We start from the raw sequence: 18,940 nt of genomic DNA, 5'->3' as shown, positions 1-18,940 counted from the left end.
ATATACAATAGTACATGTGCTCCCGAAACGCGTTTATAAATGTTTATCGATGATTAAGGTTCATCGAGTCAAAAGCAAAAAGCAGTACCATTTTTTTTCAGGAGTCCTTACCTTTAACCGTCCTTTAAGAGTCTTCGAAGGTAAATTTCTTGAGCAAAATCTAAAGAGCTCATTCATTGACAGAAAATTAGAGGAATAATTTATTACCTGAGAGATTTTCATTCAAGGAGAGATTGATACTCTGTAAAAAATATTTATTTACATTCCTCTTGACTATCCGACATGACAATACGACCTGTGTCATATTGTCGTGTCATATGACATATCCTAGGCTCTGTATATGTTTAACATACATTTAAAAAAAATCACCTCGGACTCTAAATCGATATACGCAAAGAATGGTACCAAAGCGTGGAGCAGCCTCATTTTAAGTTAAAACTAGAAATTCATCTCTTAAGCGTCTACATTAGTCGTAATTACGGTATTACGTCGTTTGTGTCAATCTTTCGAATAAATATTAAGGCATTAATCGCAGGTTGGCCTTAAACGCGAAAGGATTAGTCTTCGAGTCTGTCATTGAGATTGCATTCAAAGGAGGAAGAATTATTTACAAAGAATAGACACAGAAAAGTAGAACTCACATAAATACGTACTTGACCCTCGTATACATTGTATACGAGGGCAAGCGACAGGGTAAATCCCTTTGGTCCTTTAAAAAATTGGTAAAAATCGAGGTTATATTTACAACGTCTAATACGAGATATCCGTCAGTGGTCCCGAATCTGGAAGCTCGCAAAAACATTTTAATCCACTTTGGAAGCCTTAATCGACGGCTGCGACCGCTTCTCCTTTTTCAGCAAGTGGTTCTTGATATTTTGGAACGGCGTGTCGAAGAGCAACGTCAGGACCATCGAGGTTAGAATGATCCACAGCAACTCCTTCAAGTTGAACTGCAAAAAAAATAAACGTGTGTCGCGATTATTTTTTTCGCTATACATGCCAGTAATTCAGGGTAAACAAATGCATACCAGCATTCGGAAGAACTCGTAGTACTCCGCACTGCGCGTTTGGCCGACATTGTAGAAGAAAACTGGGAATTGCGTTAAATAAATCGCGTAACTGAGTCTTGTCGAGACAAGAAATCCTTTCCAAGCGAAGATCCTGCTTATCAGTCCTGTGGAACAGATAACAAATGAATTACAAATCTCATGTATCGAGTTGTTGGAAAAGCTCGTCTCGTTTTCGGCGCTAAATAGCACTGCAAATTGCATCAACCCAATAATTTTATTTGAACAAACAGAAATTAAAGGCCCCAGTAACCTTGAGTGCATGATCCGTCAAAAAATGACCCATTGACACATTTCGTGAATATCTAATTTCTTTCAGTGCTAGTTTTTGCTGGGAAACGTCATTCGTTTCGAAAAATACCGGCTGTGAATTTCAGGCGAATTCCTCGCCTCTGATGTTACAATTCAAGATGGCCGACTTACGGTTGCCGTAATCCAAACCATGGAACCTAAATTACAGATTTCTTAAATGCACTCTTATTTTCAGGAACTCACCATCCGCGTTTCCAGTATGCGACAAAAATGCCATCCAGGCGAAAAGTGCACACCAACCAATGGGTGCAAAAGCGTTGTACGTTGCAGCATGCACCGGTTGATATACGTAATCAATGGCACCCATTTTTGCAGGGCCGAAGAAAGCTCCCAAAGACATCACGATACATAGAGTCCATCCTGCATAGACCACCGCCTGAAGAGATGATTTCATAGTCAGTTTCCAGTTTACAATGGCGCAGTATCTTCATTTTTTATTTTCTAAACCGCAATCACGTCCTTACCCCGTTCATCTTGAAACCCTTTGGACAAGTCCTTAACAAATATCCTGCGAAGATGCCCATGATGTACACCGTGAGTCTATGCGTTGGCAGGATGTAAGAAAGGTTGGCAGTGTCGAAGAGCTGCTTAATTCTGTAAGTCAAAGAGGAGATAATAATAAATTATGCGACAATTGGCTGCATGGATAAAATTATGAATCTTAAGGGCTTAGGGTGTCATGAAAGTGGCGTCTTGTGAAGCTTTTCTTTGAACTCGATAAATACGATTCGTTTGAAATCTAGCCAAATGAATATGGGTGCCCTAAGGAAGGTCCCGACATCCAGAAGATTCCATTCTTTTAAATTTGTTTATAAACATTGTAAACATTTTATGGGCGTTACGACTTTCCTTAGAGCCTTCACAAGCAGGTGGTAAAATATCAAATGATTCGGTTTGTTCTATTTGAAGAAAAGTGCCATGAAAGATTGACTCCTCGGACGTCGCTTTCATATCACCTTAAGGTATTCTATCGGGCAACTTACGACGTGCCGAAGAAAACGTAATTATTCAGTCGTTTCATGTAGGTAACGCGATATCGAAGTATCGTGGAAATTGTCGCCAAAGAGGTGAGGAAGAAACCTCCAAGTTTGGGCTTCTTCCAGAGGAGGATCACCAACAATGGCGAGATGGCGAAGAGCTGAGTGTCGATGCCCAGGTGATGGGTATGCGTCAGGCACTGTCCAGAAATTTGACAATAACTACGTACTCGTCCCATATGTAGAGACAATTAAGTGTATATTTCTAGGAAAGTACCATATTCTCGAACCCGAAGTAATTGTGGATGAAGAGGAAGTTCCTCCACCAGGTTTTCTTGCAAATGTCCGCGTGATGAGTCACCACCAGGTTCCATTGAGGGCCAGACCCGATGAAAGGCATCACGTACGTGCAGAAGAGGATCAGGGCTCCCAAGGTCGGCACCAATCTGTTGGATCAGGTAGGATTAAATAATCAGGCTCTAAAAATACAATATCGGGGAAGACTTTTAATTACCTGAGCAACCTGGATAGGTATTCCTGTTTGACGTCCAATTTGCCGGTCTTCTCGAGTCTCCCAACGAACGAGTATGTCGTCAACAATCCGGAAAGCATGATGAAGGGATCCGTGTAGAGGCTGGCCGCTCTTCCTATCACGGTCCATGGTTTCCCAAGATACTGCGACGAGGAATGACAATTAACGTGATGATTATACGAGTATGATTATTTATTCACTCAGGAAATCATGGATTTTAACGCTCGAAGTTACGTGGAGATCAGCTAGAAATCGCAAGCAGAAATCACTTGAAATCGTTGAAAACCATCGAAACTTTGTCACAACTTTTAAGGTGATACGAAAGAATAGTTTAAATCTTTACAACGCGAATACGGAGGCGATAAGAAATGTCCTGACGCCCATGAAATTTCAAATAAAAAAAAAATTGTTTATGGACATTTTCAAAATTGTTTATAAAATATAAAACTTTATGAGTGTTAGGACCTTCCTTACAGCCCCCACATTCACGTTGTAAAATTTTAAACGAATCGGTACGCCCCGTTCGAAGAAAAGTTTCACGAAAGATTGACCTCTCTGATGCCACTTTCCTGCACCTTCGATCGTCACTTGTTACTGAATCATATTGCGAAAGGAGTCCCTCGGGTTAGACTTTAATTCTTTATCTTCATGTTGTATTTTTAAATTATAATTGTCTCAAATGTCGCATAGATTACCTCCGTCATGGCTGTCCTGTTTACGTAAGGGTTGAAGAAGAGGGCCATGCTCTTGTGAGCCAGGATCAACATTAAGGCGTTTAATGCCCTGACCCCGTGGAGGGTCGCGATGTCGCTTTCGCTCCTGTTTAAGGAGAAAAGCTGCTTCAGGTTCCTTTTCAAGGAGAACGATAAGAAGATCTTGTTCGCCGGAAGCTCCAGGTGGTCGTAGACTGCAGCTACGAGGCACAGGATGAGGACGCCGATGAAGAAGAGGCTGCATGTTTAGAATTTATTATACATTTATTAAAATTCTTATGGCGCGATGATATAAAAATAATGTATGTTCACATGTCATGAAATGGACCCGTCTCAGAAAGTGAAACCTTTTGATGAATTTTCATGCTCGTGGATGTCATGCGTTGGTTTTTCTTGTTTATGCGGACTGAAATTAAGTATTAATTTATAGGAATTTATTTACCCTACGACTACGGTCTCTGTCGGCAAAGGCTCGATCCTGCGAACCTGGCACATCTCCTTGTCAACTCGAACCGTAATTTTCAAGCCGGTGTTGGCAGTGTGTTTAGACACGACATGTCGAAGAGACGCCTCCACGTCGCGAGACGTACATGAAGACGGAGCACATACCGCCCAATTCACTGTACTGAATCTCGGTACCCGATGGCCAGGCTGAAAATTAAAACGGAATCTCACTTAATTTATTACGTCAAAGATTTATAAGTAACAACCGAAGCGATTATAATTTTAGGGGGCGCAAGATTTTACATCAACGACAGGAGAGGCTTGAGCGGAGAGTAATTGTTGGAGAACCAACGACACTATCATAGAATACAATTTTTTGTTCTTAGATAATATTAAGCTTTCCAGAAAGGTTATTAAAGTGTCTGCGGCTTAAACCGTTATTGTCATCTGTAATGATAAAATCGATCAATCATGATCAATCCGTACCTCATTATCTCTGTAATATCACATTCGGCATTTATGTTAGCTTAAAGAAAATTGTAATATAATGTTACATTTAGTGTAACAGTAAAAGTGCCCTAACACGGTAAATATATACAATATTACATGAATTTATACATTTTCTAATCCGCCATTTTTTACATTTTACTTTTTTCTATACGAAACTTCATTTATGAGGTGCGAAGAAATGTATGTAAATTTCCGTCGATTTTTACCAATGTCTTTTAGGAAAACCTCGTTTGAATGAAAAGTCAAACTGGGGGGAAGAAAACTAACCGGAGAACAGGAATATATCCGGAAGTCGACGGACAAGGACATTGTCGAGGAGCGTCTTCGAACGCGCGGAAAGTCACGTTTACTAAAGATCGGCGCGCCCAGATTTACATAAGCATAATTAGAAGTGATTAGGCGATCACATTCGTTTGATCTCACGTTAGCACGGCTGCGTAGTCGAGCTTGTCGTATCGTTTATGGAAATTCAGACAGGGCGACCATGAATCGAAAAAGAGCAATTTCGGTAACCATCTCTTCATCATCATCTCTTCGAGATGATCCCTGGTTTTCATATCTCTCACACTTCCTCTTAAACCAGGATTTACACAACCCTAACGGCTTTTGAACTTTACATTTTTTTTTATAAATTTTAATATGGAGATATAAAGAGTCTAGTACCGATTTCTTGGAATGACCTAACCGTTCGTCTTCCCACTTTCCTTGTTCCTTTTGAGTTTCAAGGGGACAAGAGAAACAAGAAAACAGGGAAGAAGAGGAGTGGCAACCGGAATCGCATTTGTTAGGAATGTCACTGGGATGTCTCAGGAATGTCGAATTCGAAGACACGTGCGATGAGGAAGAGAACCGATTTTTCTTTCTTTTCATCTCAGGACCTGATTGGGACTGATTGATTTCCACGACTTGCTTTCATTCCACCTCCCTTTGAAAATAGAAATAAGAAAGTTAAGTGATATAGAGTTCGTTCATATGTTCAGGATATTCGGTCTAACTCCTAAAACGTGTAAAAAATGAATTGGCGAAAAAAAATATTAGCATAGGGAACGTGAAGGCTTCAACTAGAAAGGTGAATGATAAATGCATTAGTTATAAATAATTAAATAAAATAGGAATAAATATAAAAGTGAGGCGTGTCGTCGCTGTATTATCAAGAGAGAAGTTCAGGGACCTCTTTCGAGCACGTCTCTTTACTCTAATTATTGCTCCATCAGACAATTAATTTTCTTTCAGCGACCAATGCAGCTAAACTTACACAAGTTTAGACTAGACATTGTATCAAAATATATGAGCGGTGGCATATTTGGCACATTGCCAGTGGAACGGAGAAATATAATTTTTAATTATACTTTAGAGCCGGAAATAATTTAGATAATTGCAGGATTGTGGGATACGGTGTAAGGATTCAGCGCCAAAAATCAGGGGCTGATAACAGGATCCGGTCGCCTTGAACTTAGTTTCCTGGTAAGATCAGGTGGATTAGGTGGAGATACAAAGCAAGGCCAACCTCTTGGCTAATTTGCAAATTCCCACCGGTACATATTCGACCAGTTTAGCTCGTTAATGACAATAACGACCAATCGCTCGTCCGAAGCCGTTCCGAAAGACCGTTGTTCCTAATCTATGGCCATCTCGAAGCCAAATTTGCTTCTACCGAGCCAGAAAAACCAGTTTAGGACTTTAAACGGGTTTTGCGATTTTTACAGTTCTTGTCGATGTTTCAAGGCATCTTCTAAATGGCTCCGAGGTGCTAATGAAGCATCTACACGTGAAGGGTTCGATGTCTGGTCTTCTGGACTTTTTCTTCCAAAGTCTGCTCAATGCTTCTTTTATAATGCGTTACTGCAGCACTTCCTGTTTTTCCAGGCGAATCTTGTCCTCTTCGGTTATTTAATTTTACGAAAAACTGTAAGCTTGTCAGTTTCACGGTGCACCTGTTTCTTCTTGGATTAAAGAAAATTGGATTACAGAAGGATAATTAAATGCCCAAACGTGAAGGATTCAATATTTCTCTTGTAATGGGTTACTCTTGCACTTTTTCTTCTTCCAGTAGAATTTTCTTCATATTGATCATTTAACTTCGAGAAGGACTTAAGCTTTTGTTCCCTTGTCTTTCAATTGTTCAGCCTTGCTTCGATGACGTCGACTGGCTTCTAGACAGTCAATTGGTATGCCATTCGCGATGACAAAAGAGACGTCAACGGGAAATGTCTTTCACGAAATCCAGCGCAGGGAATCCCTGAAGAGGAACGCTTGTTGATTTTCGATCGAAATGATTCTGGGCTTCCAGCTCGAGCAGATCGTGAGAGGAATTTCAAAATAGCTCGCCATATCGGGAATTCGATCGAAAATCGTCTCGCGACTGCGAATGCATAAAGGTCGACCTTCGGATTATCCATTAATAATTCCTCTACATCCGCCCTGGCATTTTGCTCCCACGTCGTGTAAGAATCCCCTCCACCTTTTCTGAAAAAGACTTGCGGATCCAGGGAGAGGCCATGAAGCTGAAGACAGGAGAAGACAATCGACGAAAGGATAGGTGAATGCAAGGACGAATGAGATGACATAGGTGCGTCTGAAAAGAAAATAGGATTTACGTAGCTTTGTATGAACGCTAAGGACGGGAAGCTGAATTATGAAGCTCCTTGCGAAACGGAAATGGAAATCCCAGGGATTCGCTGACGAGTTTCGTCGAGGTACTTAAATTACCTGTAACTCAGAGAATAGAAGCACCTCCCAGGCTGCCTCGTGTTATAAAAAGGTAATTTTTCATAGGATTACCAGCATATAAATTATATGCGAAATTATCGCCCACTGTCAAGATGTAAGTACCGTCAGGTGTGCACGGAGTCCATTGTGTGAAGTCAGCTAGGCAAGACTGACGTAAGTGGATATTTCTGGATTTTAATTAGTAAATCAAAATTAGATCCGGGAATTAAAAAGAAGAAAATATACTTGCGCCTCCGTAGTATCGTTTTTAGATGGAATTATTTTCCCTTAAAACCCATTTAACTGACATGACAAATTTGGTTAATAATTACAAATTTTCGTCCATTCCATTAAGCATCCTGGTGGATCCCACGAAATCATCAAGTACAAACATTTGATTTGTTATCAAAAATATTTGGTTAAAATCAACGAAACGATCGAAGCGAAAATTGTTTGGCCGAGTATCCCAAAATTCGGTCCAACTGAAACGTTTCCTGAAACGTTCAAAATGCAGTCAATCGACTTTGTTCAACGAACCGATTTTTTACTTTTTTTTTCACGAGAAATTAAAACTATCCTTACGAGTCCGCAATTGAAGTTCACTTAGGAGGGGAAATTTCTGAAGTGTAGAATTCATCGAATATGATTCGGTATTAATAGTTTCGCACGTGGTGCCCACTTTTCGCAAAGTGGGCAGTTTCGAAGGACGTTTCCGAGGTACTCACGTCCGTCATGTTGCTCCTGAAGGCATAATGAGAATGAAGCAGTTTGTGGAGGTGCTCCAGGTCGGGTCGAGACCGGTCGACGTCCAATTGCAAATAAGCCAGGCAATATCGTCCCCGGATGTCGTCGACCCCTTCAACGGAGACGCACTCGTCGTAGTCGCCCAGCTGATTCACGTTCCCATTGAGCAGTCCCGAGGGGATCTTCGCGGTGGCATCGTACACTGAAACCAGGAGAGGTTCATTATTCATCAAAGAATTTCCTCACGTTGGACTTCGCTCCTCCGGGAATCCCCCTAGCAAAAAGTCGCTTCCACCGAATAATCACTAAGTGAAATACATGTGAAATACAATGCATTCGCATTTTGAAAATACAATTTCTTTTTTTTTTCTCGATTAAGAGCAAACGCATCGAAAATCTATCGCGCAAAATTCCTGTAGATATTATTTTCATCACGTTTACGTATATAAAACGTGCGTTTTATTTTTTTTGTCTTTATTGGACAGGCAACGGTGAACAGTGAAATAGACCGTAGATCCTGAATGCGAAATGCCTTCGAATTCAATTTAATTCAACGAAACGCGACTTACGTAATTCGACCTCGAATTCGCGGAAAGAAAGGACTAGCGGATCGTCAGACGTGTCTTAGAAATTTGGATGAATTTATTTGCCTTTTCTTTAAGTCCTTTCTTCCCGCGTATTTTTTGTTTGGTCCACCCATCTGAATTCCGACCGCAGCTTAGGATGCTTAACCTCGAAGAGAAAACACTGCGGTTACTGTAATTTATGATAATGACACCGAGGATTAACCAATTGTGGTCGTTTTAATGTCATTATTCTCTTAAGAAATGATTCTTCCCCCACAGGTGCATGAACGAGTCCACATCGGAAACTGACAGTCTACACTGTTAAAAAATATTCATAAAATTCATAAACCTTTACTTCATAACACCATAAAAAGAATATGAAAAATAGCCGTCTTAAAAGTGAATTGGTTTAGATTTATTACAAAGTGTCAATCAACATATCTCATAACATCACGCTGGAATTTAAATTTAAATTTCGTTATAAAATTACACTCGTGTACTAAATTTATAACGCATGTTTAGAAAATATATTAATAAGGTTGATCATTGTTATGAAATTAGTACCCCATGTCTGAATAGTACCGGTCATCACATGCTTAATAACCAATATTTTTCTTAACGGGTTAATGAAGGACACTGTGAGTGATATAATGAAAGTGCAAGTGGAATATTCATTATAGACTATGATGCACAGTTCTAGTCTAACGGGACGCGTAATCGGCGCATTTGCATCGCAATGCGGAATTATTTGCAAGGACTTACTCTTAAGCGCCCAGAGAGTGAACTTGGAAAGCTCTCTATGAAAAATGGCGGCATGCCTCTTGCACTCGGAACTCACGGGTCCAGCTCCAGGATCATAGGCAGGAATGATTTCCAGCAGTTTCCGGGACTCCCGGTCGATTTCCTCCGCAAAGGCGTCTGAAAATTGATAAGAGTTCAACGCGAGTTCGTGGCCGATCGGCGATCGCTGATCGATGGGCCGGACACGATCTCTAACATGACGCGCACATCGCGATGACAACGTAAGACCTCATTGAAAGTCTCGACAGGTCGTTTCGACATTTTCGTTTCTCTTTCGATCGCGGCGCGACGTCCCGATTAACATCTCCGCTGCGTCGAGGGACGTGCGAATAAAAAATACCGCTTCTCGATCTTTCTCCACGTTCCGCGATTTTATATCCGACCTGTCGAATTAAATGCCGCGCACGGAACGGATCGGTCCTTACAATGGCATTGCGTCGCTTAAAAACGACATTGAAAATGACGCGTTAAGCTTGAAAGTCATAAAAGTCGCCGTTGACGGTTATTTCTCTCGGCGCGCGCTGACCCGATTTCAAAATCCCGCGGGCTTGTCACGTGACGCAGGCTGCGCGCGCATCGCGAGGAGCAGTAGATAGGAGCAGCGAATGGTTATCGATACGAGTAAGAAAAGGAAACAGGTTTACTACTTGCTTACATTTTCTAATTATTCCTTCGTAATCAGTTAATAATGTTATGTTATTCTCGTAGCAACATTTTCGAGTTGTTATTCGCCTGTGATTTTACATGGATACGCTATGAATATTTATCGTCAGGAGACAAGAAACCAGACCGTATGAATTTCGCAAGTGTAAATCGATTTGCGATTTGTAGATCGCGGCATTATAGATCATTTATCAAAATTGTCAAGAATTCCGGAGATGTGGATCGATTTTTGATTAGGTCGCGACATTTATAGGTCATTTATCCAGGTTTTCCTGGTTAGATCGGGTGTTGGAGCAATCTGGCTCAGCCGGTCCATCCGGTCCGTCGACCGTGAAAACCATCGAATCGCGTTGCGGCCGTCCACCGGTTCTGCGGCCTTATTTCGTCGGCATTGCGTAACATCCTTGAATCGCTTTCGTTTCGCTATTTGCAAAGTGAACCGCGCATGTGCGCGGAGGCGAGTGCACGTATAACGCATGCGCACCGCCGTAGACGCACCTTTTCGATAGCCCCGACATAGAGGGCGAAAATCACGGCGCGCAGAGTTCGAGGCCGCTTCCTTTCTCTCCCCTTCGCAAATTCCAAGCTTTTCCGAGCGTCCCACTCGTTCCAGAATCCGCAGAATCGAGATCGGCAAACCGAGGTAAGTTAAGGTACTCGCTGGATTTGACTTTTCCAAAGTTTCAGGTGTTCAAGCGGAGCTTGGAAAACGAAAACGAGCAGCGTGGCGAATTTACGAGTTGTCGACGTTTCAAGGAGATGCGGCTTTTAGTTTACGTATGTAACCTAAAAGTTGTCCCATTTGTCAGAATCCGCGGGATGGGGAACCGGCGAGACGAGGTAAGTTAGGGTACTCGCCGAATTTGACTTTTTCAAGGTTTCAGGTGTTCAAGAGGAGCTCGGAAACCGAAAGCGAACAGCGTGGCGAATGTACGAGTTCTCGACACTTCAAGGAGACGCGACTTTTAGGTTATGGACAATGCACTATGAAATAAGAAAAGCAAATTCGAAACATCTCCGTTACTTTCACTTTAATATAGTCGAATGATATTTATGTAACCGTAAACGATGAGATAGTTTTATTGAAATGTAATTCATTGAAATAAAGCATTTCCTCTGCCTTTTAGCATTTTCATTTCTTTTCGCCCAATTAGTCTTGCGGTCACATATTGTGAAGTGCAGGAGTAGTGGTGGAAATTACGATTCGAAGACATCAAGAATGCATTCCTTGTCTTGTCGCGATTCTTCTTTTTAAGTCGCAGGTGCATTGCGGTGCATCTTGAGTGAGAATTCCGAATTTTTAAGCCTTTTCGCCGCTTTGTTAGGATTCGAAATTAAGAATCTCGGCAGAGTTTCGCGCCAAAGGTATATATAGGCGTTATTTAATTATACTAGAAAATGAGAATTTGTCTTCAGAGCATCGCGAATGCTAATTGCCGAGTCGGCGTTCGATAACCCGGCGTCGATCAACGGTCGATACATGACCAATAAAAATCAAACTAGAATATAGCTCGTGAGGAAATACTGAAAGTAGTTCTGCACTTGGTGTCCTCGTTGGTGCATTCGGTCGAGCAATGCACCCCGATTTCGCCCTTCACAGGCACTGTTCTACGTGTGAAAGGCTCGACCGCATATTAATTTGTTAGTAATTGGTTAACACTAAAATTTATCAAGCTGCCCTCGGTTTACCGTTGATATTGACTTTTCCATATGCACATAGATATTAATAGCCTCAAGCTTAAACATGATCTAGATTTAGTACAGAACTACTAACGAGTTGTCTCCTCAGGGGTAGAACTGATTTATCCCCGGTTTCTCTGCGTTTGATCATAAATTATTTACGAGAAAACGCGGTTTTAAACAATGTCAAACCTTAACCATGAACTCATTTTCTGTTTATAAATTAAAATTATTTAAAAGATAAGAACAAACCGTATACAATTAATACACTGGCGGCCATTAAAATTGCAACACTAAGAATTGATAAGAGGAAATCAATGACGTTTACAGATTGAATTTCTACAGTTGGGATCAAAATGCTATCATAATATTATTTTTTCTTAAATATACGTGAAATTTTCACATTTCTTCCCTTGACGTGATAAGCTTATTTTTACAAAGTCTGTTGTATTTATCTTAACTATTTCCAGGCGTTGCAATTTTACCGATCAACGGTGTATAAATATTATACCAGTAAGAATAAAATTGCCGAAGAAAAGAAATACCAAAAATGTTGTAAATGTCCAAGAATATAAAATAATAATAATAAGGGAGAGTACCATAGTACGGATTGGTCCAGCTCGATCGAGGTTCATCTTGACGGGGTGCGAAGAGCGGCTCGTCGGTGAGGTTCCCTAGGTTCCCGAGGTTGGGCTTGAAATCGATCAGGGTGAAGTTTTCCGAGAGCTCGGACTCGTTCCTCGCGAGGACGCGGAGGATCTCCTCGTCGTGGAGGGCCCTGGGGGGTCCTGAGGGCAGGATGTCCACGGAGTTCCCGGCGACCGCTAGGTGAACCGCCCAGAGGAGGGCGCCCACCCTCGGCAGCATCTCTGATCTCGATTGCGGAAAATCGGTGGAAAATCGCAAAAGGCGTCCAGGACGAAAATCGAACCCAGACGGGGCTCGATCTCGGGGAAGGCTCAGGAAATCGACATGTCCCGTGCCTCGGACAGGTGCGCGCGTTTGTACGAGGCGATTCACGAATGACCACGGACTCGCCGTGGTGACCATAGGTGTCCACGAAGAGGGGTACCCGATAGCTCCCTCCTCCAGGTCACTGCTAAGTCTCCCCCTCCCTCGGTGCGATCTCAAAAAATGCGCGTCTGCGTGTCCTTCAGGTGCGTGGCCAACGATTCGACGTCGAGGGGGCTTTGCCAACCACCGAGTTCCACTTCGTTTGCCTCTCGAACCGTGAACTTTGATCCGGGTCGGCCTTGACCGGAACTCCGGAAGCTGGGTGTCTCATCTTCACCGCGAGATTCTCGACATATTATAGAAAAACCAATGGTCTCGCGTTTTCTACCGCAAGAATTAACTTCTGATGAAAACTCTTCGTATTTCTCGATCCGTAGATTTATTCTTTCGGTTCATCCAGCGTCCATGACGGCGGCAGCCATTGACCCTGCAGAAGGATTAGTTCCATAAGGAACCCGACTTCTCTAACCTCGAAGATACTCATACCGTTTAATTCTCTCTTCCAGCATAAATCGATTTCTTAACCGCGATCCGCTGTACTCGACCTTTTCCTTTCCTTCGCTTCGAATATTCGAATATTTGTGTAGGTTCCACTTTACTTGACGCGCGACCTTCGACCCGTTAACAGTGTTGATGGAACTGTCCTTGCCGGGGGGACCTCTCGATCTCGGGAAGCTGGCTCTTCCGACGTCGAGTATTCCGAATGTCGAATGCAGGGCTGAGCTGATTTAAATAACTTCATTAAACTCACGATTAAAATCAACAATTTATGTCCTTTTCCAGGAAATCATGATTTTCATCAACCCTGGTCGAATACGGTCAAGATGGCCATCCTTTACTTTACATATTAATCCAAACGCAAGGGATATTGCACTAAAAAGGAAAACCAGTTCTCAATCCATCAGTATCGCGGAAGGATCAAATGTAAGGAAAATAATCTTCGCCGCCCAACAATCTGCATATCAAGAGCGCACTTGCCAACTTCAGCGAAATCGTGACTCGACCGTAAACCCGGACCGTGAGTAATTCGGGTTTTGGTCGAATCATCATGGCTCGAGCCATGTAAATTACCTTCGTGATTCAGCAGACCGTGAAATCTCGGTGCAGTGATTAAAAAGCGATTAACAGAGTCCACCGGTCTCTGGGCGAATGCGCCAAGTCGTCAATGCGTGCACCATGAAGCTACTCGCTTTCCTCCGCCGCCATCTTTGTTGCTTCCCTTGGCGTCGCATCGCGCCGTCTTTCGTCCTCCGCTGTGGATGAATTAATTAATAAAGAAACTCGTTTGCAATTCGTTTGCAATTTGTTTGCAATTCGTTTGCTATTCGTTTGCAAATTTCTGGGTAAATGCGCCAAGTCGTCAATACGTGCACCATGAAGCTAGTCCCTTTTCTCCGCCGCCATCTTTGTTGCTTCCCTTTTCTTCGCGTCGCGTCGTCTTCCGCCCTCCACTGCCGATCGATTAATTAATAAAGAAATTCGTTTGCAAAGACCTAGGCGGTATTCACTCAGGAAATCATGAATTTCAACGTTCGAAATTATGGGGAAATCAGCTGGAAATCGCAGCATTGTAGTTTTTTTATGACATTTTACATGTTTAGAATAATCCTTTCATATCACCTTAACGCGGAAGCTTACACTGCATGGCATAAGTTCTAGTTAAAAAACAAGGGGCGATGGCTTATTTAATATTAAGAGGAATCGAGAAAATCGTCGTTTTATTCGCTCTCTTTAATTTTCGCTATTTTTCCAAGAATATGAAGGGAATCATTACCCCATGCATCTTCTGTCCGTGATTTTGACGACGCCAAGCGACGACCGCCATCTTTGAAGTCGGCGGAAAGGTCGGCATTCGATTGACCAAGATTAATCGTGAATAGTACCGTCAATCGATGATTCGGAATGATTAAGGGGAAGGAGAATGTCCTCGAGGCCACAGAGGGTCGAAGGTTGCAGTTTCGCGGATTATTTAGCAACCAGTTGACGACTTCGCAACCACTTACTAGGTCAGATATTATGTTTAATCAATTCCACTTATGCAATAAATCCATTAAACGAGGTAAGAAATATTACACCTCCGTGGATGAGAGCTAAAATACATTCGTTTTCGCCTTAAAGGAACGACTCACCTCTGGGGTGAATTGAATATTTATAATGCGAGCTCCATTTCTCGATTTTCTGTCGAAATTGCAGCTCGTTGGATTGTTCGAAAATCGGAACGCCTCGTCGAGGGAACTTTCGTTGTATGCAAATATCGTGAGAAGAGGAACGCTCGTCGATCAGCAATGTCTCGACACTTTCCGTCCCCTGATTGACATCTGACAATCGAAGATACTTCGACTCGTGACAACCACGGGATCGATATGGCTGACACACGAAACGCATTAGACGCTGCAGCTCGACGTCGGGATTCTTTTGCAACCTGCGTTTTGCAACGCCCTGTCCATGCTTATCGACGACGGGCTCATCGATTCTTTTAATTTATCGTCGTTGTCGGTCAGCCGAGTGTCGATGAACCTTCCTTTGTATGGGAAGAAAAATGGGAGACCTTAACACGTTACTTCGAGCGATGGCCGTATTTTTTTATTGAAATAACTGTAGCTAATAGAGTGCCCATCTTCGAGGAACAAAAAATGTTCAGAGTGTAGTACCTACCTCAAGCTAATTCGGAGATTTTTATTCTTGAAATAACTGTTAACAGAGTATCCATTAATAAGCAGATATTATGGACCGATTGCAAATACTTCCAGTCGGTCGAATTCTGATAAACGTTATTAATTATTATTATTTATCTGTTTACAAGGAGTCACTCCCTAGGGCAATAATGGATTTTAATCCTCGATATCACGTCACTTGTCACCGAATTGCATTGTTGTTTATCATATGTTATCAAAGGCAATCGGTCCTCGAAGAAGGAAATCGACTTCGCTGATTTTCGTGTGAATCTCCCTTATTTAATTACATATTAATTACTTTCATTTAACCGTTAAGTACTTATTCGTTGTTGTTAATTAACTCGAAGGCGGAGCTCGTTTCGAAAATTGCCTTAGGTCCTTTAACTGGAATTTCGGAAACTCCGTCTAAGGGAATGTCAATTACTGTACTGTATGGATATTTTTGGAACTCCGGGAAAAGTAGTGACCGGTGAAGTAATACCGTACATGTCTTTAGAAAGCACCGTCGAAACGAAAAGTGTTTTCTCCGTCCTTAAAAGGCTGCTTGAAAATATTTTCATGTCGCGCCAATCGCAATCTCGCCTGATTGCGATTATCGTAATCGGTGACCTGGAGTATTCTCATTCTTTCGGCATCTCTTCCCGAAATTTTGGGGGCTCGATTGGTCACGGTGACGTTGATAACGGTGATCGGATGACTCGCTAATGGCTTCGTCTCACGACACGCACTTTGCCCTATCACTTCACGGCAGAAAATGTTCGCACCGTGGTGGGTGTCACGCACACCTCGCATCGGATTCTGAAAAGGAGGAAAAAAGGGGGAAAAAAAATAATCGAGGAGTTCCAACCAGTAGAACTGACGAATCTATGCAAATCTAGGTACTTGGACTTTCGACATTACCCTGCCGAGGAAAATGATTCGTCCTGTAAAGAACACTATGTCATACGGTAGTAAAATATCACTGACCGTACAACTAAAAAAAAAGAATGAACATTTCAACTTTGAAACTAATAAGCGGTATGATATTTTATTTCGGTGTTTCCGGAATTTTTGTAAATGTGTCCACACTTGAGAGATATTGGATAAGGCACGAAAATTACTGTATTCGGGGCTAGGAACTTGAATTTTCGACATTATACTTGCAGGACGTCGTGCCTGTAAAGGACACGTCTCAAGGCGAGAAAATGTGAAATAAAAAATTCCGGCGAAAATTGTGTAAATCTTCTTTTTCAGTACTCTTGTAAATGGCTCGTTTAAACTCGAATTTATGTATGAGATGCAGTGTTTGGCCAAGGTCACGAAAATGACTGTATTCGAGGAGCGTCAACGGATCCGTCAAGTTCTTGGGAAACTCATTGGCGATCGTCCGGGTTTTCGAAATCGCCGCAAATGACGTTTCTTGGCGGTTCGAAACGGAAACGTGACCAGCACTTTTCCGAGGCATAAGTGTTTTCATCCGAAGACGAAGCCAGGGGCCACTTTGCTGCGTTTCGATTCCTGCGGCCTTGAGGGACATTCCGTCGAACAACTTTCTGTCCATTTGCGGAAACGTTCCTTGTCGAATTTCGAAAGTGCTGGAGGCGCACTTGTCCTGCTTTGAAACGATTCAAATGCAAGGTCGGAGCCCGCGAAAGGCGTTTAGATTAAACAGGTTTACTTTAGCTCATCGAAAGTCGGAGTTTAAGTTAATTACAGGCTCCCGAAATTCATTTTACGCAACGCGATAGGCAGAGCGTAGAAGGCAGTGAATTAATACGCATTCGTTGCATGCACGGAGGACCTGATTCAGGTCGTACGGCTGCATTCACGGCAGACCTGATTCAGGTCGTCGTTACTCGTGTAGGATGGAATTTAGTATTGACTCGAGACAGATAAAATCATACACTCGACATTGAGTGCACTTCGCCGTGCAATTTCTCATCCGGTTGGAAATAGTTTCCTGTGCGTTGCCGGACATCGAAAACTCGCGCGCCGCCATTTTGAATTCACCTTACCCTCGCATTTCTTATTCCATACATTTTATTTTATTCGACAATTTTACACTAGTCACTAAATGGGCTACCGGAAATTGCGTTCATTATGATGTGTAGCGGTCGACCAGTGGACAGTAATCGACGAGGTGATTAACCCTGTATTTCACAATTGCAAGAAAACCGGATTATTTCTTTATGACGCGAATATGGAGGAAAAGTCAATCAGTTTTGTAACTGCCCTGCGGTTATGCGGCTTGATAACGATACATAAATGGATCCATTCAGCGTCAGCTGTGATGTCTGAAATTGTTTCTTTGTCCCTGAAAATATATCTGAATAATTAATTAGATGTCATTATTACAACATCCGTGCAGCAGGTGTTTTTTTTTCAGGAAGAAGTTTATACCAAAGTATTTTTTAGATAAATACTCAAAGCATTTCGTTGAAATTCTACCCTGTAGCTATGGCGGGAGGGAAGATTCTATTTAACTTGCGCTTTTCCGAGGGTAAAGAGTAAATAGGCTTATTACAAGTACCCGGTTTTATGCTCGTGGTTGTTAACGCATTCACTTTGAGATATATGATTTATGGGAGTAAACACCGCTTGTGACGCGTTTTCTTTAACTCAGCGATTTCTTGTGTTTTCTGACCTTCCATTGCGTTGAAATGCACTTCACTTAACGCGTTGCAACTGCAAGTCGCATCTTCAATAATAACCATAAATTCAAACGAGTGTTTTTGAATTAAATAATAACTATAAATCCAAACGAGTGAAATGTTTATCGTGGATAGTCGTCAACGCATTCGCTTTCCGATGTATAATTTACAGGAATAAACACTATCGGCGCATTTGCGCGATTATTAAGCTTCGCATAAATTCCCAATGATTAGTTAAACTTATCAAATAATTTTCAGGATATTACGAATTAATTCCAAAAATTACAATTGCATATATTTCTCCGCTTTCTAGAATTGACTTGTATGTTTTTCGACAAGAATGATTCAGACGTAATGAAAACTTTAGTGGAGTTGTAAAATTAGCAGCCACCTACTTTTAGAGAAGGTGGAGCTGCTTTTTTCTAAGGAAGCCTTCAGTTTTTGACTATTTATGAAAATTAATGAGGGGCATCGCAGACACGTAATCAGCGGATCCACCTCCGGATTCGAAGGCTACGAAAAGGAGATTCATATGTTAATTTTTCCGACGTCTTGTCGGTCACTGCTTCGACTTCGAGAACACGTGCCGTTTCTCGTTTCTATCCATTCTAATTTCTATACTCGATCTCTGTGTAGTATTTACGAGTTTTTCCTCATTCCTGGCAATAAAACTGTCCGAATTAATCACGATGAGAGATGAGCTTCCACTTTCCGCATATAGTCAAACCCTACACATACATTTGACTATATTATCTCTGCATTACACGTAACAAAAAACAAGAACTATATTTATCCCGGACAAGAACTAAAAAAGAAACTTTTCCTCGAAAAACGAAATTTCATGAGTTTCAAGACCTTTATTAGGACCTTCAAAATCACATGTTAAAGTTTCAAATAATTCGG

At 41.9% G+C, this 18,940-nt stretch overlaps 1 protein-coding gene across 1 annotated transcript; it reads right to left on the bottom strand.

Annotated features, from left to right (window-relative positions):
* Positions 1-239: 239 nt before the first annotated feature.
* LOC105701578 (nose resistant to fluoxetine protein 6) lies at positions 240-12,737 on the bottom strand. The gene is made up of 12 exons (XM_012428437.2): positions 12,318-12,737; positions 9,337-9,492; positions 7,990-8,210; positions 4,044-4,252; positions 3,584-3,839; positions 2,871-3,031; positions 2,634-2,802; positions 2,363-2,556; positions 1,844-1,973; positions 1,563-1,755; positions 1,029-1,174; positions 240-950 (listed from the first exon to the last, which is right to left on the bottom strand). The coding sequence occupies exons 1-12, from the start codon at positions 12,583-12,585 to the stop codon at positions 804-806; spliced, it is 2,250 nt and encodes a 749-aa protein (XP_012283860.1). The 5' UTR covers positions 12,586-12,737; the 3' UTR covers positions 240-803.
* Positions 12,738-18,940: the final 6,203 nt, after the last annotated feature.

The sequence above is a fragment of the Orussus abietinus genome, unplaced genomic scaffold (genome assembly GCF_000612105.2).
Source record: "Orussus abietinus isolate OABI.00-Male unplaced genomic scaffold, Oabi_2.0 scaffold129, whole genome shotgun sequence".
In the NCBI taxonomy this organism is placed as follows: domain Eukaryota; kingdom Metazoa; phylum Arthropoda; class Insecta; order Hymenoptera; family Orussidae; genus Orussus; species Orussus abietinus.
This window is presented reverse-complemented; position numbering and strand designations above follow the sequence as displayed.

Coding starts and splice junctions, on each gene's coding strand:
- LOC105701578 (XM_012428437.2), bottom strand. CDS start 12,585: ATGCTGCCGAGGGTGGGCGCCCTCCTCTGGGCGGTTCACCTAGCGGTC. Junction 9,493..12,317: donor CTGGACCAATCCGTACTATG/GTACTCTCCCTT, acceptor ATCAATTTTCAG/ACGCCTTTGCGGAGGAAATC. Junction 3,840..4,043: donor ACAGAGACCGTAGTCGTAGG/GTAAATAAATTC, acceptor CTAAACATGCAG/CCTCTTCTTCATCGGCGTCC.